This window comes from Ammospiza caudacuta, chromosome 15 (genome assembly GCF_027887145.1).
Source record: "Ammospiza caudacuta isolate bAmmCau1 chromosome 15, bAmmCau1.pri, whole genome shotgun sequence".
In the NCBI taxonomy this organism is placed as follows: domain Eukaryota; kingdom Metazoa; phylum Chordata; class Aves; order Passeriformes; family Passerellidae; genus Ammospiza; species Ammospiza caudacuta.
In genome coordinates, this window is record NC_080607.1 from 5333911 (window position 1) to 5359189 (window position 25279).

Consider the following 25279-nt stretch of genomic DNA (forward strand, 5'->3'; position numbering starts at 1 on the left):
CGAGCCCCCCGCCCCTCTCCGCGTTCCCGGGTGTTCCAGCGCCCGCCCGCCCGCGGGACCCCCGAGGCAGCCGGGACAGGCCCGGGACAAGCACCGCGAGTGGGACAAGAAGCAGGCGGGGTTGGCGGCAGGGCCGGGCCGGTTTATTGATCCCAGCGCGGGGTCCGCAGGGCGATGAGCGCGGCGGGGCCCGGGCGGCTCCCCCAGCCCCGGCAGCGGCCCCGCGCCGCCTCGGCCGCGATCAGCCCCAGCAGGAGCAGCAGCGCGGCCGCCAGCGCCAGGCGCACGGCGTTGCACAGCGTGTAATCTGCAGGGACAGAAGGGACCGTCACTGCCCAGGAACCCACTGCGACACCCCAGTCCTCCCACGGGGGCAGCAGGGGATCCAAGGGGACGCACAGGGCAAGGGGACACCCCAGGGAGGTCCTCGGCTAAAGAGACACAAAGCAAAGTTCCTAAGGAGCAAAGAGAGCCCCGAGGGGGCCCCCTATGCACCTCCCACATCCCTGTCCCCTGGGACACCCTCTACTCACAGCCTCTCACCTGTGACCCCACCAAGTGGCACCAAAGATGGAAAGGAGGGAAAAAACATAGAGCTGGCCCGCTGCCAGCGAGATGGTGACACTGAGCTGTGACAAGACGTTATGAATGTTCCTGGGGCTGGGAGGTGCAGGGAGAGGTGTCCTTTGACTCTTATCCCCACCTATCAGCCCAGCAACCCTGGTCTCCAGGTCATCTATAGGGTCTCTGAGGAGCTGGCCAGGCTCAAACGTAGGTGAAGGAAGCTGGAACCCTCTCCTTGGTCCCTTCATACAACTGCTTTCCTGCCCTAAACTCTTTCTAGTTCCCCCAGGATGTGACAGATTGCAGGGAGGAAGAGTGGAGCAGGATGTGGCTGGGGCGATGTCTCACCTCTCACCACCAGGTCCAGGGTGTTGCTGACAGCAGACCATTCTTTCCAACCATTCATGCACTGGCAGCTGTAGCGGCCGCTGTGACCTTTCTGCACGAGGGAGAAGTTGTGGTTCCCTTGGTCCCTGAGGAACAGCAGCACTTCCATCTGGCCCTCCAGGTACAGGTAACAGCTGGTGCTGGGCTGTGTGGTGGTGCAGCGGAACATCACCTCAGCTCCCACATCCACCTCGTGCCCAGAGAGGACAGAGAGGTTGGGTCCGGGCAGACGGAGCTCTGGGGGGACAGGAGAGGGAATGAGAAGGTGCAGAGGGCTTTGACGTGGTGCCGGGAGCACCAGGATCTCTGTGAAGCCACCAACTGCCTCAGGCAGAGATGAAGATGGTCCCCACCTCTCCAAGCCAGGGAAGAGGAGAAAAACCTTGTCCATCATGGAAATGGCCACAGGCATCCTGGTGTGCCCTGGGGCGTGACCCCACAAGGGGGGAAACAGCACATCCCTCACCTTCCACAAAGACTTCCAGTCCAGTGCTTCGAGCCAGCTCAGTGTCTCCCTCCAGGTAATGGCAGACGTAGCTACCTCTGTCCTCGTAGGTGGCATTAGAGATGGAGAACTCGGCCCTGCCACCACTCTGCTCCAGGGTGGGGAGCTGGTGGCCACCCTTGTACATCCTAAAGCTCCCACTGCTGCACTGGCAAATGCAGTAGATGGTGGTGGAGCCTCCAGGTGGGATCACCCCTGGTGGCTTCTGGAAGATGGAAATTGTGGGGCCACCTGCACAGGGAGAGAGATGCTGCCAGACAGACAGGGAGCCCCAAGCAGCTGCCCTGCTGTGAGCCCGGGGCTGCCACCAGGCCCCATCTCCACACAAGGGTGAGTTTTGTTCCAGGAGGCTGTGGAAGAGCCCTGGGAGATGGGTAGGCCCAGAAATGTGTCCAAACTCCCCATCTACCTTCTACCTCCTCAAGATACTCACTTGGTGTAGCCTCGCCCAGTGACACCAGCCAAGCGCCTGCAAGAGAAGCAGCCATGTAACACCTCCATGGAGTGTCTGGGCAACACCTCCCGTCGCCCTCTGGGAATCCCCACAGCCTCTGGTACTCACCCAAGGCAAGCACACGGGTCACAGGCAGCATCACGTCCCTCTTGGCTCCCTCAGTATTCGCTCAAGCAGGGCTTCTGCAGAGGGAAGCGTTGGCCAGAGGCACCGAGCAGCTGCGGGGCTCCTTGTGGCTCCTGATAGAAGCTCGTTGTCACAAGCCACCTCCTGTCCCACGGCTTGGCTTTCTGCAGCACGACTGCAGGGCTGGGGTGGCTGAACTGGAACCACAGTGTCCAGTCACATGCCCAGGGCAGGGCCCCTGTGACAACTTAAGACCCGGCAGACCTTGGGAGAAAGGCTATCAGGACTTTTTGTTTCTCTTTCTTAGATCCGGTCACTTGATGGTGAAATGGCTTCTTCTCCGCCTTATGAAATAGGGGTTTGTTTTGCAACCACAAACCCACAAGTTTGGTGGCTCAGCAGATTGAAATAGGAGGGAAGGAACTTGACTTCCTTTTTGGTCCTTTCCTGGCCTACAGGGTCCATCTTAGCAGGAGGGGCAGCGACACCTCCTACCCGTAGGTCTGGCTGCACCCCACAGCATTGGTTCCACTCCTCATCCATCCAAACCCCCTCAGTCCCACACTGGAGCAACCCATGGTCCTTACTGCAGACCAGCTGCTGCCTTGGTCCTTACTGCAGACCATGGTCCTTACTGCAGACCAGCTGCTGCCTTCTACCCACACCTGGAGCCAGGTGCACCTCAGCTGCATCTTCCCTGGGTTGCCAGTGATGTAGACAGAGCTCCCTTTGACAATAATGAGGGGCTAATGAAACAGGGACAGTCGCTTGCACCCCTGGATGTGGGAGAAGGGAACGGATGAGTCCTGGCACTGGGGATGTGTGGGACACGTGCAGCTTGGCCAGAAGTCCTGCTCTGAAGGTGTTTGTAGCTCCCTGCCCTCCTGTGAGCTGCAGGCAGCACATCCTGTCCCCTCTGCATCTGCAGCCTCTGCCACAACCGGCCCCTGCAGGAAAAACAGGGAAGGCACAGGGCTGAGGGTGTGGGGGTTATATGGGTGTAAACCAGGGGGGAAAGGCAAACTGTGCTTCTTCCAGACCCTCTTCAACCCTTTTGCTTCTTCCCCCTTCAGCCCTTTTGGTCTCTCTTGGAGATTCCATGGGCAAGGAGAAGTTTTGGCAGCAGGGTGCTCTATGGCCTCTTCCTGTTCTGGGCACCTCCTCTGGCCCTCTCTCCTGTCTCACCACCCTTTGCCTCCCCCAGCCTCAACTAATTCTTGGCGTTGATGACTTAGTATTTGAGCTTTTATGTTTTTCATATATTTGTAATCCTGCAATTCTTTAGTGTATAACTCTAAACTCCATACTCAGTGTGAGCTGCTGCTTTCCCATTTTGGTCAGACACAACGATGCCTCTCCAGGCCTGGCAATCAAGGACTCCTCACTGTGTCAGGCCCCAAGAAATGCAAACAAGTGAGTTGGGGCAAGCAAACTAGGGGTAATGACTTCATTACCTGAAGCTGTAATTGGAAGATTAACCCCCAACAGGCAAATGGACCAATCTTTTAAAAGTTATAAAACTATGAAAACCTGTGAACCATTGTCCATTTTGGGTGTAGCCCCTGAGGGGCTTTGTCTGTCTGAAATAGACAAAGCCTGAAGGCCCTTCAATACATAGAACTGTATTCCCATTATTTTGTCTGGCCTCTGTTTTTAGGTAGCCCCAAAAAGGCATCAGCATCTCCTTGGGGAGCCTCCTTTGAGCCCCACAGCCCCCACTGGCCACACCAAACTGCTCTGGGCTCACCAGTGCCCAGTAGAGAACAAGCCCTGGCCATTCCATGGCTCTGGCCTGGCTCACACTGTCCAGGATGATGTTGGTGGCATCGCTGTGGGCCCATCCATGGGCACACTGGAATCCCTGCTCCCCTCTCCAGAGCCTTTTCTCACATCCCTCACCCTGAGACTGACCTCGGGGTGCACATCCAGAGCATGGGACCGTGGAAAGAGCTTTCCCCCTCCATCCCCACTGCTGGGAGTTGCCTGATCCAGCAGCCTGAGAGACAGGAGGCTGCCACAGCTCCAAGGCCCCAGGTCCAAGCAGTTGTGAGTCCCCAGAGGACAGGTGGGGTCACACACACACACAGAGCCAGTCCCTGTCGCGGTCCGTCCCAGTGAACGGGTTACGTGGTGATTTTGAGGTGCAAAAATATACAACCAAGGCACAGGGGATTTGCAGTTACCAAAATCAACAAATACAGTTTTATTGAAATAACCACAAGAGAAAATGTGTTGGTGAGGAGAACCGGGGAAAAAAGGAGAAGATAAGGAAAAGAGGGAGGAGAAGGGGGGGAATGGGTTATAGCTACCACAATGTGGTGCTGCTTTGTTCTCCAAAGGTCCAGCCGTCGAAGCTCACCAGGCCACGTCCGGGGAGATCTCAAAATCTCTAGCTAACTCAGGGGTTTTTATTACTGAAAATTATGAGGGCGGGGAAACAGATACAATAGGGAATAGATGTAACAGGTAGTCCATGTTCTCAGTAGTAAATGAGAGCCATTTTATTCTTGGTCCATTGGTCACAACATCTCAGTCTGTCTGTCACGGCGGTTGTAAACCAGGTGAGGGTCTTCTGTGGGGGACCATCCAAAATTCAGGAGAACTCCAGCCAGGCCGAGAGGTGAGACGGCTCCCAAGGCTATTGAAAGGGAAATAGAGCATGGTGCTCCTTCTTCTTCATACAGCAAACACACCTGTGACAACAATAACTTAACACTGTCCTTTCAGGTCTCAGGGCGTGTGACTTTCTCCTTCAGAGCCAGAGATTCTAGACAGGGCGGGGTCTTCTCTTCAGTGGTCCCCCAATGACAATTGTGAGGCAGTTGAGGGAAAATTCAGACAGACTCTCACAGTTCCACAGGTCTGGGCAGGCACACAGGGCCTCCCACAAACAGCACCAACAGGATGTGCCCCTCACTGTATCCCTGCAAGCACATTTGAGCTTAAATTTAAAAAGCTTTAATGAACAATGCACTGTCAGAATCCCACCACCATAAACGGTTCTACAGGCAGTATGGAAAGATGTGACTGGAGACAATTCCTCATATCCAGTTCAGCAACCCCAAAGAACTGCCCTGTGATCTGGGCTTCACCCCCAGCTGCAGCTACACCTCCCTCTACTGCCCAAAGGTGGCTCCTCAGCAGCTGCATTGCCAACAAGACGAGGATGCCACCCTCTGACAGGAGTCAATGTCCCCAGCGTTCCTGATCCCAGCCAGTTGAGCCCTTTCTGCCACTGGACATTCTCAGCTCAGAATCACAGAATATGCTGCCTTGGAAGGGAGCCATCAGGATCATCGAGGCAAACTCCTGGCTACAGTGCAAATATGTAAATCAGTAGGTTCTTCTTTTTTTGGTCCTGAAGGAAACCATTATCACCTGACATTTTCCTTTCAGTCATCTACCTTCCCCAGTTCAATTCTGCAGCCTCAAGTCACTGGCTAGAGCAGAAGTATGTCCATACTAGAAAAAAAAACCAACAGGGAAGGATAAAGAAACGCAAGCTGTTTCCAAACCATGCAAATATCACAAGAAACCACCCCTGCTGCCAAAATCCAGCAACTGCTGCAGTGCTCCCGCTCAGCAAAGCAGACTCCAGCAAGGATTTGGTGGGACCATCATGTTTGTAACACCTGAGCCATGTCTCCCCATAGCCCTGCTGGCCTTGGCTGTCTCTTCCCACCTGGATTCTCCCTGGCTGTTGGTGGAGGCCTTCATCACAAACTCTCAACAATGCAGAAGCATCTTCAGACAAACTAAGCATGAAGTAATAATCTCTGTCTGCCTGTTCCCACAGCACCAGGTGAGCGTGCAGCCGTGCTCCCAGCCTGCAGCAGGAACCAGCCTGCAGCAGCCTTCCCAGGAAAGGGCTGCACAATTGTCAGGGCAGACTGCACAGCCTTCTAACCTGCCTCTGCTGAAGAGAGGCAGCACACTCGGGCTCCCAAGGCAAGCAGCAGCAACCCACAGTTCACTGAAGTACACCCAAAATGCTACATGGTGCAACATTGACTACAAATTTTGCCACAGACATTTTTAGATTTTAATCATTAAACTAAGCTGTCGCAGACATCCTTTCACTAAAAATCCTTTCTTTAGGACTTTCCCTTCTGGGAAGCTGAGGCTCCAGAAAAAGAATGTACCAATGGTTATCTGCTGCTGTGCAATGCAACTGGTGCACCTGTGATTGGCCCATGTTGGATGTTTACAATTAATGGCCAATCAAGGACTGAGCTCTCTCAGACAGAGTCGGAGAGAGCTCCTTTGTTATCATTCTTTTCTTTTCTATTCTTAGCTTAGCTAGCCTTCTGAAAACTTTTCCTTCTGTTCTTTTTAGTATAGTTATAATGTAGTATATGTATCATAAAATAATAAATCAAGCCTTCTGATCATGGAATCAACATTCTTGTCTCTCTCTCATCCTGAAAACCCTTGTGACCACGGTCACACTAAGCCACAAATGGTTTTTTACCTGTCACAGAAATTTTAGGACTGTGATAAATAAAAGCCAAAAACTTGGGAAATAATGCTGTTCAAGAAGACAAATGAAAAGACATTCCTAAGATTAAATTTAAAAAATATTTTATATAAATGATATTTTTATCTTCTTTTTTTGTTCAATTTTTCACAGTTGAAACTATGCATTAATTCAAATACTGTGATAAAATAGTAAAATATTCTTCTTGAAAATATCAACAGGAAAATGTTTTTTCCACCTGAGTTGTTTCAGATTAGTTCAGAATAATAAGAACTGATTCTTACAAGCAGCTTTTATTGGTTTTTCAGTGAACCTGCATTTTCCAAAAGAGAAAAAAAATATGATGTCAGACTTGTTTCGGGTTCTACTTTCTTTCCTTATTATCTACCTAGTTTTGCCTTTCATTTTCAGTTTCAATTCTGAGAGCCGAGATGCTGGAGAAGAAATGTCTCATTAGATCCCTCCCTATCCCTCCTCTCTGAATGCTGGTGTTTGTCCTGGCTGTGCTACATCCAGAGAGAACTACAAGGAAGACTTTGCTCCAGACATGCAAAACTGCTGCAAACAGCCCAGGAGGTGCCTCAGCTTGCTCTGTCCACCTCTCAGCCCAGCAAATGGGAAAAAGCAGGGAAGAGAAGGGTCAGTTTTATTGCACCTATCAAGGGAAGGACTCATTTTACTCACCTTCTGTCATGGTATAATCCCAAACACAACTGAGCTTCACACACGATCCTCGGTGGGGCACTGGAGAGAATCAAATGGTCAAAGTGAAAAACCCTCTTGTGGTTTGAGGTAAAGGTGTTTAATAAGGGAAGGAAAAGCTGCACAGGGAAGAAAAGCAAACCAAGGGATTCATTCCCCACCTCCCACTGGCAGGTTCAGCCCTCCCCAGGATAGCCTGGCTCCAGCATGGTTACAATGACAGCAGGGCAAATGCCACCACCCAAACACCCCCTTCTCTCTTCCCCAGCCTTCCCTGGGAGCACAACGCTGCTGTGTCCCTCTGTCCCCGGCTGGCCAGGGCTCCTGGCAGCGCTGCAGGATCCATCCCCACCCCTGCAGAGGCCCATGGCTATCTGCAGTCCCACGACAGCTCTGAGGGTCTGGAGGAATGGGAATCTGCCTGGAGAGGGGTCAAAGCCGGGGAGCACTGACCTGCACACCATCATCACACTCAGCAACAAGGTGAAAGCAGGAAGAGGTGAGGAGGCTTCCCTGCAGAGGTGCCTCACTGCATCCCTTGAGATTTCTCCTTCATTTGCCCCGAGTCACCGTGTCCTGCAGGTTCCTTCTTCACACGTTCCAAGTGGTCTCACGTCTCTGTGGTCTTTGTGCCTGCACTCTGCAGTTCAGGCAGCCTCAGTGCGGTGTCGTGTGGTCCCCACATGGTCTGTAACAGTCCATGGGGCTGAAATTTGTCTTATGTGATCTCTGCAGTGCAAGTGATCTCCATATGGCCCCACGATCCATTAGATAGAGCCCCTTCACCCAGGACAGTTTGGGTGTTTCTGCAGGCCAGTCGGTGACAGGAGACCAGGCCCTGATGGCCCTGGGCCCACAGCAGTGTCCCCACAGAGTCACACCCCACACCCCTGCAGCCATATTCCCACACATGCCCATATCACATCCCTGCAGGTGCATCCCTACATATTTCCACATCCATGTAGCCACATCCCCACGTGAGGGAAATGGATTTGTAGAGAGTTCTCAGAGCCTGACAGAAGGCCCACACAGTATACATCCATATCCAAACTTCTAGATAAGAAATGCTGTCTTAGAAATGCCATGGAATAGGACAGATATTGGTGAGAGACAAATGGAGCTAGAAACAAGTTTCAAAAGATGGCATTGCAGATAAGACTGAATACTTTAGAGAAATAAAGCCATGAAAGATGCATTGTAGTGGGACCCACGAGGGGTCATTTTAGATGATTGGCTTTAAAGCATCTACAACATGGTGTGGCTAAACCTGATAGGCCAAGAAACATTTAATAGTATATTGTAATTAGGAAATAGTTTACTTCTGATTGTGATGATGTGAATTATAACATCTGTATTATCTCACCCTTCTCATGAGAATGAAAATAGAATAAAAGTTTTTAAAACATCTCTCAGTCACCCCATCTCTAAATCAGAAAAAAATATCATCCAACACCCACGTGTTCCCATACCCCATGCAGGTATCCACATTCCCATTTCCCTGCCGCACAGGCGAGTTCCCGCCCCGGTCCCACGCACCACCTTTCGTGTCGCCTTGCTCCCCGCCGCTATTCTTGCAAAAAACTTAGCAAAAGCACATTTCCCCGAATGCGCGTCTGCAGCGGGGAAACGAAACTCTCGGTCCGAGGCGCGGGACCAGGGAGGCGGAGCAGGAAACGGACCGGAGCTCCGGGCAGGGACACCTGGCGGCGGCGGCACCGGGCAGGGACACGGGGCAGGGACACAGGGCAGTGACACCGGGCGGCGGCGGCACCAGCAGCAGCAGCAGCAGCATCTCCATCTCCAGGAGTGGGCAGGGGTGCCCCGCAGTGCCCACCATGGCCCTCAAGCAGCCGAAGGCGTGAGTGGGTCTGGGGGCATCACTGGGGGTTTGTGGGGGCACACAGGGCATGGCTGGAGCGCTCTGGGGGTCACGGGTGGCTGTTGGTGGGGCAGGGGCTCGGGGGGTGCTGGGGAGCACTGAAGGGTGACTGGGGGAGGTGGGGACTGCAGCGGTCAAGGCTCACAGGGAGGGGTTTTCAGGGGCTGCTGGATGTCTTGGTTTTGACTGAGAGAATTTTCTCCCAGAAGCTGCTCCAGCGCTGTTTTTGTTATTCAAAGTGAGAACAACGCTGGTAACATGCTGAATCAGAGCCCTGTGGAGCTCACTCCAAGGCAAGGACTTTTCAGTGTCCCATGCTCTGCCAGCAAGGGGAGCATGGCCAGGAGACCCGACCCCAACTGGGCAGGGGGATATTCCTGGCCACAGAACCTCCTGCCCAGTACAGAAACTGGGAGGGGGCTGGGAGCCAGCGATTGCTACTGGGGAACGGGCTGGGTATTGGTCAGTGGGTGATGAGCAGCTACTGGGCACTGCTGGTTTCTATTGCGTTTTATTCTGTTCTCTCTCCTTCCCATTACTATTCTTAATAGTAGTAGCAGCAGTAATATCAATTTATTTAGTCTTGTTTCAGTTTTTAAACTATTCTTATCTCCACTCATGGGTTTTACCTTTTCTGGATTCGCTCCTCCATCTCACCAGAGCAGCGAGTGGCTGTGTGGGACTGAGTTCCTGGCTGGGGTTAAACCACAGCAGTCCTCTCTTTGGGGCACAAAGAGTTGAGATCTGAGCAGAGTGTGTTAAAACACAGTTGTAAGCATCTCTCATATTTATTTAATAGCTGTGGGTCACAGTTTGCTCTCGTGATTCCTGCCCGTGCGCTCACAGGTGCATTTTATAAAACCCTTCCTGGTGGGTGTAGTCCCATGGAAATGTTCATCCTCCCTGGCTCTGGGCTAAGGTTATCACTCTGTTGTGGTTGATAACACGGGGCTGTGGTACGAGAGGACGGCTGGATCAAAGCTGCCGGCTGTGCTCGGCATTGCCGTCCCCGCTGGGCTTCGGGAGCCATCCAGTGGGAACTGCTAATAATTACACCTTTAGGCTTTTCTGCGAGAGCCAAGCCATGAGACAAATCTCCCAGCTCAGCCTTCCCTTCCCCTTCCCCTTCCCCCTGCCCTTCCCCTTCCCTTCCCAATACTCTCTGGTTACCCAAACCCTCAGGACAGTTTAACCCCTACCCAGAGCTCATCTCATAAAGCCACTCACTGTTCCCAGTGGGGGAGAATCAAAAAGAAAAGGTAAAACCTCTGAACTGACACAAGAACAGTTCAATAATTGAAACAAAACTAAATATATGGATGTTACTGCTGCTACTAATAGTAATGAAAAGGAGAGAGAATGGAATAAAACCCAAGAGAAACCAGCAATGCCCAATAGTTGCTCATGCCCCACTGCCCAATGCCCCACCCATCCCACAGCAGGGATTGGTGACTCCTGGCCAACCCCCTCCCAGTTTCTGTACTGGGCAGGAGGTTCTGGGGTCCGGAATATCCCTCTGGCCAGTTGGGGTTGGGTCTCCTGGCCATGCTCCCCCTTACTGGCAGAGCATAGGACACTGAAAAGTCCTTGACTGGGCTCCAACTCAAACATCTGTGTGCAACTGACACTGTTATGCTAAATCCTGAACATAGCCCTGGACACACTTCTGGGAAGAAAATTCTCTATCCCAGCCAAAAACAGTGCTCTGGGACATCCCAGGAAGAGATAAGGGTTTGGGGAAGTTTGTTGTCCTTGAAAGTAATTGTTTCAGTGGATCCTGGAAGGAGATGGGGTCCTTGACCCTTTCCAAGCAGAGGCACATCCTGTGGGATCCAAGGAGGATGTGGGTGTCCTGGTTACAGAGTCTCCCCCACACCTTCTCTCCCTCTCTGTGCCTTACAGGGACACCTTCTGCCAGCGGGCACCCACCTTCCTTGACTACCTGCACAGCATCCTGCAGAAGTACCCAGATGGAGGGCAGATCCTCAAGGTCAGACCCCCAGGGAACCCCATCTGGGATCTCCTGCCCAGCAGGGCAGGCACTGCAGGCAGTGGGGCTGGTCCCTGTCCAGCACCAGGACCTTGGTGCCCAGCTGGGAGAGGGGTTCAATGCTCTTCTCAGGGCCTGGAGGGCCCAGGTGACCGAGCACTGATCTGTAATTCCAGGAGCTGGTGCAGAACGCGGACGATGCCGGTGCTAACGAGGTCGTGTTTGTGTCTGACGAACGAGAGTTTGACATCACCGGAGGGGGACTGGAGGGCACCCAGGGTGAGAGGCACTGTGGGCACTGGGAGAAAAACTGGATGAAGCCTTGGGGTGGCACTGGCTGGTGCTGGGGGAACTGGAACTGGTGAGGGGTTCTGGGATGTGCTGGGGGCACTGAGGGTACTGGTAGGACTCAGTGCTGCTGAGGGGGGTTTTGTGGGACTGGAGCTTGTGGGGACAGTGAGTGTGAATGACAATTCCCACTCCATGTCCCAATTGTCCCTAACCCATGGATGGTGCTGACCTCCAGGCCCAGCTCTCTTGGCCTACAACGACGCCGTGATGTCGGCCCGGGACTGGACAGGGATTCAGCGCCCAGGGGTGTCACACAAGCGGGAGGATCCCCGCAGCGTGGGGCGCTTCGGCTTGGGCTTCATCTCGGTCTACCACCTCACCGGTGAGTGGCACTGGGAGCCTCAGCTGGGACTGAACTGGGCGTGTGGGTTTTACTGGAGGCACTGAAATACAGGTGCTGGGGAGAACTGGGAGCACTGGGGGTGTGCAAAACGGAGGGCTGTGTCCAAAGTAAGGAAACCTGGAGCATCGGGAGGCTGGCTGGAAATGGAGAGCAGGGCTAGGGGGACAAACAGAGGGAGGACTGGTGAATTGGGATTAAGCTTTGGATCATGGGAGGCACCATGGGGATAAACTTGAGGCCATTGTGTGGGCATTGATGAGTTGGAATGATCTGGGAAGGCAGTGGTGTCCATGTCATCTCTGTGGCCTCATGGTTCCCATGTCTCCAGACCTGCCAGGTGTGCTGAGCCCCCCGTACCTGGGGGTGCTGGACCCCGAATGCCAGGTGCTGCCTGGTGGTGGCAAGCGCTGGGACATCTCTGAGGCCCAGGACCTTCCTGGCCTTTTTGAGCCCTTCTGGGCTGGGCTGGAAGCTGTAGGACAACACCGTGCCTCAGCCCAGGGCACCCTCTTCCGCTTCCCCCTTCGCCGGCAACCCTCAGAAATTGCTGCAGGGGTCTCCGATCCTGAGCGCATCTGCAACCTCATCCAGACCTTCCTCACAGAGGCCCCTCTTGCCCTCCTCTTCCTCCGCCATGTCCGCCGCGTGGCCCTGCACCGTGTGGCCCCTGACGGGGTCCAGACACTCATGGGAACACTTGAGGCATCCCCTCAGCCTCTCCCTGTCCCGGTGCCATCAGGGGCTGAGGGGCTGAGTCTGGAGTGCTGCCTGGTGGCCCTGCGCAGGGATGAGGTGGGTGCTGGGAGCGAGTGGCTGGTGGCCACAGGCAGGGCTACTGAGGGGCCAGCCGTGGCTCTGGGCACACAGCTGGGGTGCTGCCCTGAGCTGAGCCTGGCACACCCCCTCCGCGGGGCCTGCCAAGGGCGGCTCTGCTGCTTCCTGCCACTGCCAGCCACCGATGAGACAGCCACGGGGCTGCCCGTCCATGCCAGCGCTCCCTTTGCCCTCTCCGATGATCGCCGCCACCTGCGCTGGCCCCAAGAGGGCGAGGAGGGTGAGGAAGATGCCCGCTGGAATGCTCTGCTACTGCTCGACCTGCTGCCCCGGGTCTACAGCCCCTTGGCCGCTGTGGCCGTGGCCCTGCCCGGTGCAGATGCCTACAGCCTGTGGCCGGACCCCGAGCGCACGCCGAGCTGCGGCCGGATGCACAGCCTGGTGAGCCGCGTGTGCCGGGAGCTGGCGGCCGCCCCCGTCCTGCTGTCGGCCGGGGGGCAGGGGCGGCTGCGGGCCCTCGAGGCTGTGCTGCTGCCAGCGGCCGTGGGCGATGAGGCCGCACGGCGGGCGGTGCAGGCCTTGCTGGTGGCGGCCGGGGAGCCGGTGGCCGAGGTCCCACCCCACGTGTGGAGGGCGCTGGCTTTGGGGATGCCGAAGGGTCTGCGGGAGGCCACGGCGGGACACGTGCGGGAGGTGCTGCGGCGCCACGGGGCCACAGAGCTCCCGGCTGCCAGCCGCCTCTCCCTGCTGCGCTACGTGGCCGGGGATGGGTGCCATGCTGGGCTCCGCGGCCTCCCCCTCCTGCCCCGCGCCGATGGAACCTTCGTGGCCTTCGGAACTGCGTCGGCCATTGTCTACGTGGACACATCCGACTGCCCCAGGTGAGCCCGCGGTCCCCGGCGGCTCTGTTCTTTGCAGAGTAGGCAGGACAGCCAGCTGCCCACAGTCACAGCTCGCTCTTGAATTGGGAAGGGGGGGCATGGCCAAACCTGGATATTTGGTCCTGGATATTTGGGCTCCTCACTGCCCTCCTTCTCTAGTGTCACCAAGTGGGAGCTAAGGCAGGTGTCCAGAAAGCTGTTCCCCATTACCCCTCTGGTCCCCCAGCACCTCTGTTTGTCACCACAGGGAGCTCCTGCCTGGCTTGGCTGGGTCATTCCTGCCCTCAGACCTGGAGCCAGGCTTGGACAGCCTCCTGCGAGGCATTGCCAAGAAGGGTAAGAGATGGGGGTCCCTGGATCACCTTTAGGTCCCTGCTTGCCCCCCCTAAGCCCTAACATGCCCAGGCAGCCTTGTACACCTTGGGGTTCCTCTGCAGCCCCAGTATCTCCCTGTACGTCCCTGTCTCTCTGGGGATCCATGTCCTTGCTGTTTTTCCCACATTCCCCTGTCCCCTTTGTGCTCCCTCAGGTGCTGAGTCTCACTGTATTCCTCCTCTGAAGACCTCTGTGCTCCCCAGTGCTGGTCCCCCTAACACCTTTTTACCTCACATATCTTTCTTATATCCCCACCCACCCTGAGGTTTCTGGGTTCTCTGTGCTCCTATTGAGGGTATCCAACATCCCTCCAGAGCCCAAGTCCTCCCAAATTCCATATGGGGGCCACCCATCCGCTGCAGGTTCTTTCTCCCCCATCCTATGTCCCCCTGCCAGGTCCCAGGTCCCACGTGTTTCTGGTGCAGCCTCTGCCTCTTCTACACAGGTCTCTTCTCCAACCTGGTTCTGCTGGATCCAGCCGTGACTGTACAGACCCTGCGCTTGGCTCTGCCCCCCACCTGGACATCCCAGTCTTCAACCCCAGTGACGTGGTGCCCAGCCCAAGGCCTCCCCCAGCCCCCACCCTCCTGGTTCCCAGCCCTGTGGCAATTCCTGGCCCACCACATGAAAGACCTGGGCCCTCTGGAGGGACTTCCTCTCATAGCCCTGTCCTCACTGGATGCCCCCACGGTCCGTCTGGCTCCACTGATACCCGAGTCCAGTCTTATCTTCCAGGCATGGGAGGGCCAGCTCCTGCCACTTGATGTGGCCTCTGTGCTGGAGATCCTGGGTTGCCCTGTGGTGCCACCAAGCACGTGGCACTGCTCGCTGCCCCGCTATGTCCTGCCTCCATCCCCCCTCAATGCCCTGCGGGCCCTGGGCAGGCAGGGGGCTGCCGCAGTGGCCTCCCGCATGGCCTCGCTGCCTGATGCAGATGTGGTCACCCTCCGGCACTACCTGTCAGACATCCCATCCCTGACAAAGCAAGACATGGCCACTCTGGCTGCTCTGCCCCTCTTTCTGCCACTGCCCTGCTTGGCCACCCCACAGCCCACGGAGCTGGTGCCAGCCACTGCCACCCCGGCGCTGGAGCCAGAGCTGGAGCTGCCCCAAGGTGTGGTGCTGCCGGAGACCGTGTTGCGGTGCCGGGATGAAGTTGACCGGCGGCTACTCGGGAGGCTGCAGAGGCCCCTCATTAGTGCAGCCTGTGTGATGCTGAAGGCCGTCAGAGCCGTGGCCCAAGGGGCGTATGCGGGGCGAGCAGCTGAGACGCAGGCTCTGCTGCTCTGGGTGCTGCAGCACGGGGACACTGTCTTTGCACAGAGCCCCTCGCTCCAGCAGGCCTGCAGCACGCTGGCCTTCCTGGAGACCCCTGACGGCCCCGCATGCCCGCAAGACCTCTATGACCCCTGTGACAGCACCTTGCAGGCGCTGCTGGGACCCGAGCGCTTTCCTCCTGCTCCCTTCCACAATCTGTCTGTCCTCCGTGCCTTGAGGGCCGTGGGCTTGCGGCACGGTGAGGGGTGCGTGCTGCCCTCAGACATCCTAGCAGCTGCAGCAAAAGTCAGTCAGGGTGGCACGGCAGCTCTGGACAGGGCTGAGGCACTGATCACAGTCTGCAACCACCCCAAAGCACTGCATGGCTTCAGTGCTGCAGAGCTCGGGCAGCTTCAGGCCCTGCCCTGGGTGCCTCGCTCCAAGTGCACAGGAGAGACTGGGCAGCCCTTCCTGCCCCCTAAGGAGCTGAGATCCATGCAGTACCAATCCCTGGTGGGGCTTACCATGCCCCTGACTGACGCCTTTGTGCCAGAGGCAGAGAAGAAGCTGGGGCTGAGCCAGACCCCACCGCCGGAGAGAGTGTGGGAGCAACTGAGAAAGCTGGCAGGGCACAGGAACATGGATGAGGTGGGTCCTGCTCTCCAGCCCATCTACTGGCACATGCAGGAAAACCTGAAGGCCTTTGGGACTGCCCCGGATAGTGCTGTTGTGTGGACTGGGTCTGGGCTTGTTGTGCCACGTGATGCTGTGCTGGGCTATCCTGAGAAGCTGGAGCTGGGGATGCTGGTGCCCCGGGTGCCCCCTGACTTCCTGTCCTTCGGCTGTCTCTTCAGGGCTTGGGGAGTGGCAGATGGGGTGAGTGAGGAGAGGGCAGTGTCAGCCCTGCGCGCCCTGGGGCAGGACATAGACAGGCGCAGCTCCAGAGGGGGCACTGCCGCAGAGTTGCAGGTGGTTGTAGCTGTCCTGGAGTGGCTGCAGAGGCGAGGCCACCACAGTGAGGGCACTGTGCCGGTTCCTGTGAGGATCCCTCGGGGTTCAGGCTTTGCCCTCCGTCCAGCTGCCTCTGCCGTGTACCTGGACATGGAGCTGGAGGAAGAGGAGGATGTTCAAGAGGTGGTGCACGAGGCAGTGCCTTCCAGCACAGCCATGTTCCTGGGCACGGAGCGTCTCAGTACGCGGGTGCTGGGCCCAGAGCCGTTCACAGCCTGTGGCCCCTCAGAGCCCATCACCCGACGCCTCCGCAACATCCTCCAGGAGTACGGCGAGGAGGGCGACCTCTTCACAGAGATGGTCCAGAACGCAGAGGATGCCAGCGCTACCGTGTGCCGCTTCCTCCTGGACCTGCGGTGCCGCAGAAAGGCCACCTCTGGGCTGCTAGACCCAGGCATGGCTGCCTGCCACGGCCCAGCCCTCTGGGCCTACAACGATGCCCTGTTCACAGAGGATGACCTCCAGAACATCACTCGGATTGGGGCTGCCACAAAGGAGGGCCAGGCAGGCCGGATCGGGCGCTTTGGGCTGGGCTTCAGCTCTGTGTACCGTGTCACGGATGTGCCAGCAGTGCTGAGTGGGGAGACACTGCTCATCTTTGATCCCAATGGCACCCATCTGGGCAAGCACATCCCCAGGGCTGGCTCCCCTGGCATTCGCCTGGACTTCTCCAGCCGACCACGCATCCTCCGTGTGTTTGCTGAGCAGTTCCAGCCCTACCACGGTATCTTTGGGTGCTGCCTGCCTGAGCCAGGACCCTTTCCAGGGAGCCTTTTCCGCTTGCCTTTTCGCACTGAAGAGGAAGCTGTGACATCACAGATTTGCTCTGAGGCCTTTGGTACAGAGCGCATCCAGTCCCTTGGAACTGCTTTCCTTGGCTCTAACCGGCTCCTGCTGCTCTTCCTGAAGAAGGTGAGGGAGCTGTCCCTGGAGATGCTGCCAGACATGGCCACTTCTGCAGAGGATACCATGCCTCTGATCACGCTGCAGAGAAAGGAGATCCGAGACTTGGGAGCCCCTGGGGATCCCCCAAGTTGGGCAGCCATCGAGCAGCTCTCAGCCTGTGAGAAGGAATCCAGGACCACGTGGCACTACCTGGTTTTGGTGTGTCAGGGTGATGGGGAGTTGTTGGAACTGTTTCACCAGAACACACAGGCAGGACTCCATCCTCCCCTTCCCATGGCTGGTGTGGCCCTTCCCCTTGCCCCTACTGAAGATGGCAAGTGGGTGCCACATCTGGATGCTGAGAAGGGGCAAGTTTTCTGCCACCTTCCCATGCCGATCATGTCAGGGCTGCCAATCCACCTGCATGGGGCCTTCAGCATCCTCTCAAATCGCAAGGGGCTGTGGGGCACAGCGGAGCGGGGCAAGTGGAACCGGGTGCTGCTCCACAATGCCGTGCCGCTGGCCTGGCTCCGGGCACTGGACCATCTCCGTGCCATGCACGAGGCAGGCGAGTTAAAGAACTATGAGTATCATCTCTTCTGGCCAGATGTTAGCACTGCCCATTACCCCTTTACAGAGGCTGTGACTGGTTTCTACCAGGCTGTGGCAGCCAGGAGTGGCCCAAGGCTCTTTTCCGATGGCCGCTCCTGGTGCTCGCTGCAGGACGCCCGCTTCCTGCACCAGGCTGTGGAGAGACACCCTGAGCTGGGAACTGTGGCACAGCGAGTTTTTGCCATCACCGTGCCCCATCCCCTGTTGGCTGTGGCCTTGCCTGGGAAGGTGCAGGAGGGCCTCGGGAAGGCGCTGGATGCTGGAACCTATGACTGGAGCCGCTTTCTGTGTGAGCTTGTGCTTCCCAACTTGGAAAATCTCCCTGATGTTGACCGGAACCTGCTGGTGCTCCATGCGCTGGATATGTCTCATGAGGATGTGGACAAAGTGCTGCGGACAGTGCCCTGCATCCCTGTCACCCCTCATGGCCACCTGCAGTTCATCAATTGCCTGGTGCATCCCAGAGGCCGTGCTGCCCCTTTATACAACCCTGAGGATGGGCGCTTCCCCACTGGGAATGCCTTCCTGGAGAGACTAAACCAACTAGAGAGACTGGGCATGGTGAAGAACACCGTGGCTCTGCCAGAGCTGCTGGAGAGGGCAAAGACTGTGCAGCTAGTCTGGACCAAGAATCATGCCCAGGGCTGCCAGAGGGCTGCCTGCATCCTTGAGTTACTTCGGGATGCAGTGAAGAAGGGAACAAACGACACCCTGCAGGCCACTTTCCAGAGTGTGCCCTTCCTCCCTGCTGCACAGCACACCGGTGACCCTGTGCTGCTGCCAGCTGCCCAGCTCTACCATCACCTCCACGAGCCACTAGTGGGACTCATCCAGCCTATCTTGGCTCCTAAAATGCTGGGGGAAAACTTCAGCCTCTCCAAGGAGGTAGCGTCCTTCTTGGGGCTGGACCGGCAGGTACCATCAGCTCAGGTCCTCGAGCAGCTGCGAGCACTCCGTCGTTTCTCCAATACTCTCCCTTTGGAGACCCTGCAGTACAACACCAACTGCTGCTACAAGCACCTGAACATGCTGCTCCAGGAACATCCCTCCAGCCGGGATGAGGTGGCATCTGCAGTGGCCCCAGGGGAGCCCTTCATCTTGGTGGGCTCCCGTTTTGTGCCAGTCACAGCTGTGGCTGAGACACTGTCATTTGAGGCTGCCCCATACCTTCATCAACTTCAAGACCAGTACAAGCTCTACAGAGAGCTCTGGGAGTGTGTGGGGCTGCGCCACACATTCGCCTGGGATGATTATGCCCGAGTGCTCTGCACCCTGGCAGAGACACATGCTGGAAAGCCACTGCCTGCTGCGAAGCTGAATCTGGCCCTGCGGCTTGTGTCTTGTGGATTGATGGAAGATGGCAACCAGCCTGATGCCTGCCAGACCCAGCAACTCTTTCTGCCTGATGAGGAGGGCATTTTGCACCCACGGGACAAGCTCTACTTTAATGATGCACCATGGATGCCGTTGGACAGAGATGTCCTGCTGTGCCATAAACAGCTGTCCCGAGAGGCAGCCCTGCACTGTGGGGTGACCACCACACGCCACCGAGCACTGGAGAGGTGTGTAGTCAACACTGATCACTTGAGCCTCTGGGCACAGCCATTTGGTCCCCATGAAGATTTGCCAACACGACTGAAGAACATCTTGAAGGAGTACTCCGCTCCTGATCTGGTGAAGGAGGTGCTCCAGAATGCAGATGATGCTGGTGCGGGGCTTTTGCACTTTGTGTGGGACCGCCGGCAGCACCCAGCAAAGGCCACTTTTAGTGAGGAATGGAAGACCCTGCAGGGCCCTGCCCTCTGCATCTACAATGATCGCCCCTTCCAGGAGCAGGACATTAAAGGCATTCAGCATCTGGGGATCGGCAGCAAGCAAGACCGTCAGGATGTCACAGGCAAATATGGCCTTGGCTTCAACACTGTCTACCACTTTACTGACTGCCCAGCCTTCCTGACCGGAGACAGTACCCTGTGTGTCTCTGATCCCCATCTCTTCTATGTGCCCACAGCCACAACTGAGAAGCCTGGTAGCATGTTTGCTGTCAACACTGACTTCAAGAAGAATTTTCCAGACATTTATGACACCTTCCTACCATCCTTCTTCAACCTGAAACAGGGCGTCCTTTTCCGGCTGCCGCTCCGCACTGCAGATGAGGCTACCAAGTCCAGGGTGTCTGACATTGTCGTGCGAGACCAAGACCTCAAGAACATGGAAGAAACACTGGCTAAGGAAGGTGAGGACTTGCTGCTCTTCCTCCGGCATGTTCACACCATCATCTTCTCTGAGATCCCCCCAGATGGGAAAGAGTTGGTGGAGAAACTGCGGGTAACCACGGAGCTCACAGAGGATGATGCAAAGTTGAGATGGGATTTTCAAGCAAGATTAAGCCAAGCCATGGATGGGAACAGCCCTACCCCTCTCTCCTATACCATGAAAGTCAAAAATAGCAGGACCAAGACCACAAGTTTGTGGCAGGTGATCTCCCAAATTGGGGTGGAGGATGGGGCTGAGGAGTCTCCAGAGCTTAAATGGCTGCCCTATGGGGCTGTGGCTGCCCGCCTGGAGCCTCTGAACCGGGTCATGGGCAGAGCCTTCTGCACCCTCCCACTGCCCTTAGTCACTGGGCTGCCTTTGCACATCAATGCCAACTTCTCTGTGGATGCAGCCAGGTGCAGTCTCCACTGGGACAAAGGCGGCACAGGGGCAACCTGGAATGGCTTCTTGCTCCGGCGCTTGGTGGTTCCACTATACTGTTACTTTCTCACCAGGCAGTGGAAAGCCCTGGAGCCAGAAAAGCTCTGGTATCAGTCCCTGAAGCTCTGCCAGCAGCACCTGGACTCCCACTTCCTCCAGTTTTTCCCTGTTATGAAAAGTGTGTTACCTATGTTCCAGGACATGGTGAGAGAGGTCTACAAGTACCTCAGTCATGAACGTCTGCCCCTTGTGCCTGTGTACAGGGAGTCATCTGACAGGGTGACAATAACCTGGGCATCTCCAGGTGGAGGGGACATGCTAACAGAGCCATACTTTCTCAAGGAGATGCCTCAGCCAGAAATCCAGAAAGTGCTGGAGCAACTGAACATGAAACTGGTTCCCGCATTCCCCCACCTGCAGCAGATCCGCGAGGAGTTCATTGAAGCCCAAGTGAACACTGTTGTCTTAGGGCCAGACTCTCTCCGGTGCTTCCTCAAGGCCCTGGCTGTGCCTGTGCCCTGCAAGCTGGCTGACACACCGCTGAGGACCCCAAAGAGCTGCACCTACCTGCTGCGATACTTAACAGGACGGAACAGCCACTCCCAAGGTACTCATGAGGATGGGGACAAGGCAATCCTGGAAGGCCTGCCCTTGCTGGCCACAGAAGATGGTCTTCTGCATGCTTGCAGTAGCCACCACCCTATCTTCAAGAACTCCTTTGCCAACCTCTTCCCCAAGCACAGCCACCGTTTTGCCCAAAAGTGTGTTTCTGCATGGATCCCACCTTGCTTTGTGAAGGAACTTGACCTCCCACAGGCCATACCACTCATCCAGGAGGTGTTGGGTCAGTGGGAGTGGACCAAAGACAGGGAAAAGTGGCTCGGGGGGCTGTGGATCTTCTTTGAGAAGGTGGTCCGCTCCGATACCTCAGATGCGGCCATGAAGTCATTCATGAATCATCTCCAGAATATGGCAGTGCTGCCTGTTCAGGGGAATAAGAAAGACTCAAAGCACCTACTGCCACTATCCTCCCTCTCCAGGGTTCTTTTTGAGTGTTGCTCTGACGTGGAAAAAGTGTTGCATAAAATGGGTATCCCTGTGCTCCAGGGGTCCCTGCTGCCCTGGAATTTTGCCTGCTATTTCCTGAAGCCAAGGGCACTGCAGGTCAGAGATCCCAGGGCTATAGTGGCCCATCTGGCAGATACAAGAGCTGATATCTGCTGGGGGGATTTAGAGGAGGAGGATTTGTCAGCCCTGCTAAGATTTGTCGAGCAGGGAAAGGAAAAGCTGGATTCATGTGCACTGGAGCAGCTCCAGCACCTGCCTCTCTTCCAGAAGTCTGGGGGGGACTATGTAGCTGTGGCTCCCTACCGCAAGGTGCTGTTACTCTGCAAACAGGTGTCCTTGAATGCCCAAGCCCTGTATGACTTGGACGAAGACATGGTGCTTCTCACACTAAGCCTGTTCCACAAATGGCTGGCCAAGCGTTTGAAGTGGGAGGTCACAGATGACCAAAAGCTCTTCATGACTGTGGTACTTCCCCGGCTGTCCCAGCTCACATGGCAAAACCTCATGGAAGCTGTACGATTGTTCTTTGTCCTGAAATCTTCCTATGATGTTGAGAGTGTGGAGGCCATTGTGGCAGCTTTTCAAAAAGTGGCCTTTATACCAGATGCCCATGGAACACTGCGCCTGGCCTCCTACTTCTACCTTGACATGCCCTCCTTCCACACCCTGCGGCTCCAAAACCGCTTTGTGCCTAAATCTTTCTTTAAGGAGCTACGTTTGAACCAGAAAGAAATTGTGCAGTTCTTACTCGAGGCAGGTGTCCGCACCAGCCTCTCTGTAGAGGATTTTGTGGCACTGGCTGAGGAGATAGAGCGTGAAGCCACTCAGGCTACATGCCATGCTGCAGAACTGCTGGAGCGACAGCAGGAGATGGTCAAGCAACTTGCAATCCTGTTGAAAAATCCTGAGTCAAAGGGTTTCCTGAGCAAAATTGCCTCAATCCAATTTCTGCCTCCTCTGGATATCCCCCCAGTCTTAATGAACCTTCACCCTCCTTTTGCAAACTGCACTAAGGCCGTGCCTCTGAAAGGCAGTGTTTCCTACTGCAAAAATGTGGCTGAACTCCTGTGGACATCAGCCACCATGCTGCAAAAATCCCTTAAACTTGAGAAGACGTCCCTGAAGGCCATGGGAGTCCTTGTAGAGATACCCACTGCCCTGGTGGTGGCCAACCTGGAACATGTGTGCAGGGCAGCTTGCTCGACACAAGGACAGCTAAGCACACGGGCCAAGGTGCTCCATAGCATGTACAGCTTTCTGCAGGACCATCTGGAGGAGGTGGATGCAGAGCACCTCGCTGAGCTGCCCGTGGTGCTGGCCAAGTCATGCGACATGGCCAGACCATGGCAGGTGGTGTCAGCACTCCCAGACGAGGCTGACTTTTACCCCTACCTCCTCATGCCTCACCCCCAAATGGCTGTCTTTGGAGATCTCCTGCAACACCTTGGTGTTGTCCTGGTCCCCACACTAACTCACTACAGCCGTGTCCTGGCCCAAATCTACCAGGAGAGCCATGGCAGTGGGACCCTTTCCAGTAGCCAGAAGAAGACGGTCCTGGTGGCCACACGGCATTTCTTCCAGCTGCTGCGGGAGGAACCAGAGCCCCCTGATTGCTCTGCTGTGGCTGAGCTGTACCTGCTGAGCACTGCTGACTGCCTGGAGCTGTCCCACAAACTCTGCTTCAACGACTGTGTGCCCTCAGAGACTGCTCGGGCCCTGGAGAAGACCTTTGTGTTCATGGCTGCACTGCCAGTGTCTGGGTGTAATGCCAGGTGGCTGCTGCAAAGGCTGCCACCACACCTGCAGCCACGGATGCTTTCAGAGGTGACAGAGAAGCAGCTGGAGGAGGGTGGTCCACAGCCGTGTCAGTATGGCTCTCAGTGTCCTGCGCAGAGGCGTCTGCAGACCCTGCTGGTATCCCCGTGGTTTAGGCTGGGGCTGGAGTCCCTGCTGCAGTGGCAGACCCTCAAGGCTATGATGGGAATGGAGGGGGATGGTGGCTTTGCAGTGGAGCAGGTGAAAGTGCAGTGCTGCAAGGACATCCGCACTGTGTTGGTGCACAGCGGGGCAAAGGTGGAGGGCAGCTCCCAGTCGCAGGTTATCCATGTGTGCCTGTCTGGTGGTGCCCAGCGGCTCTTCTACATCCAGCACGCAGAGATGGTGCTGAACTGGCAGCAGCTGAGGGTGGTGGAGACGCTGGCGCAGGAGATCAATAGCATCCTGGGTGGGCAGCTGGAGACACACGCTTTGTCTGTGCTACGTGAAATTCTGGTCTGCAAGGAGCCGCAGGAGATTGCCTTGGTTCTGGAGGAGAACAACGTGGCACTGGTGGGGGCGGCACCAGAGCCAGAGAAGAGGCTGCAGGTGGAGGCTGAAGCTGTGGCAGAAGAGGGGCCATGGAAGGATCCCAGCCTGGCAATGAGGCCTCTGCATGGTGTCAGGGGGCCAAAGGTGCGGGGCCAATACAAACCTGTGAGCGCGCCCTGGCACCACGGGCAGGGAGGCAGTGGCTCCTTGCTGAGCAGTGAAGAGCTCATGGTCCTGACTCCGTCCATCCCTGAGGCCCTGCGTTGGCTGTGTCAGGCCACGAGTGACCTGCAGGCCGCCAGCAATGACATCTTGCACAGCTGCCCCAACTGGGTGCTCTTCAAAGTGCACCAGGCCCTGGAGAAGGCGCTGGTGGCGGCCATGCTTTGCCATGGGGGAGCCTTTGCGGGCCATAGGGGGCTGATGGGCATGGCCCGAAGCCTGGAGGCCGAGGAGCCGGAGCTGAGGGGCCTCGTCCTGGATGTGCAGTGGTTGTGTGACTGCGGTGTGGACAGCAAGGCCACACAGTACCCAAGTTACCATCCCTTTCCCATGATCCCCAGTGAGGCCTTCCCCAGTGTGGATGAGGAGGAGGTCCTGAAGCGGGCACAGAAAGTGCTGGTGACACTGAAGAACCATGTGGGCAGAAAGTGAGAGGTCCCTACCAAGGGGCATAGCACCTGGGGCAAAGGACCACCAGGCGCCCATCAGAGACCCACCTGGACCTGTTGTGGACTCACCGTGGACTTGCCACAGGCAATTCCAGACTGTCCAGCCCTGGTAGGGGAGTTTTGGTGGCAGATGAAGGCCTAGACCACTGGACATCACAGAGTAGCCTGAGCCATTGGCATGTCTTGAGTGTGCAGTAAATAAAGTGCAAAATAAATGTTGCAGTGCTGGTAGATATCCTTCACTGACAGTGGAGTCAGGGACATGAAGAAGTCATGGGCAATGGGTGTTGAAGGTGGAGGTGGTGATGAAGGCATTTGGAGAGCTGTGGTGGGTCAATTTTGTCTAGCCAGGTGCCCACTGAGCCACTCCATTACTTCCCCTCTTTGACTGAAAAGGAGAAGAAAATGTGATAAAAATCCCATGGGTCAGGGAGATCACTGACCAATTACTGTCACAGTCAAAACAGACTCACCTTGGGGAAATTAATTTATTTTATAACCAATTAAACAGAGTAGAAATATGCAAAATAAGAATAAACCTTAAAACACCTCCCCCTACCCTCCTTTCTTCCCAGACTCAGCTTCACTCCCAACTCTTTTACCTCCTCCCCTTGAGCAGTGCGCAAGATGGGGAATGTGGATTGCTGTCAGCTCATAACACTTGTCTCTGCTGCTCCTTTCTCCTCACAGATTCCCCTCTCCATGGGAGACAGTCCTGCACCAACTTTTCCAATGTGGGTCCTTCCCACAGGCTGCAGTTCTCTAAGAACTGCTCCAGCAAGGTCCCTTTCCATGGGGCACAGTCCTTCAGGAACAGATTGCTCCCGTGTTCTGCCAGCTCCTGCATGGACTCCTCTCCACAGAGCACAGCCCCTGCCAGGAGCCCGCTCGAGCGTGGGCTCCTCCCAGGCTCCAGCTCTCTTCAGGGCATCCCCACCTGCTGTGCTGTGGCATCCTTACATG

General features: G+C 56.1%; 2 protein-coding genes and 1 long non-coding RNA gene across 4 annotated transcripts; 1 reads left to right on the plus strand and 2 right to left on the minus strand.

The window, feature by feature from the left end:
• Nucleotides 1–143: 143 nt before the first annotated feature.
• On the minus strand, nt 144–2238 carry LOC131564524 (immunoglobulin superfamily member 1-like). Its single transcript, XM_058814979.1, has 5 exons — nt 2019–2238; nt 1890–1925; nt 1418–1687; nt 913–1188; nt 144–307 (listed from the first exon to the last, which is right to left on the minus strand). The coding sequence occupies exons 1-5, from the start codon at nt 2047–2049 to the stop codon at nt 144–146; spliced, it is 777 nt and encodes a 258-aa protein (XP_058670962.1). The 5' UTR covers nt 2050–2238.
• A 2204-nt stretch (nt 2239–4442) lies between these two features.
• LOC131564502 (uncharacterized) lies at nt 4443–7808 on the minus strand. 2 transcript variants are annotated; one of them, XR_009275387.1, is made up of 3 exons: nt 7669–7808; nt 7198–7257; nt 4443–4960 (listed from the first exon to the last, which is right to left on the minus strand). It is a non-coding gene; the product is annotated as an uncharacterized LOC131564502 (long non-coding RNA). The 2 variants fall into 2 exon arrangements; XR_009275388.1 differs by lacking the exon at nt 4443–4960 and adding an exon at nt 5271–5498 and having other exon boundaries at nt 7669–7805.
• Nucleotides 7809–9013: 1205 nt separating this feature from the next.
• LOC131564446 (sacsin-like) lies at nt 9014–24299 on the plus strand. Its single transcript, XM_058814891.1, has 7 exons — nt 9014–9073; nt 10997–11084; nt 11261–11363; nt 11611–11757; nt 12107–13433; nt 13681–13769; nt 14254–24299. The coding sequence occupies exons 1-7, from the start codon at nt 9051–9053 to the stop codon at nt 24297–24299; spliced, it is 11823 nt and encodes a 3940-aa protein (XP_058670874.1). The 5' UTR covers nt 9014–9050.
• Nucleotides 24300–25279: the final 980 nt, after the last annotated feature.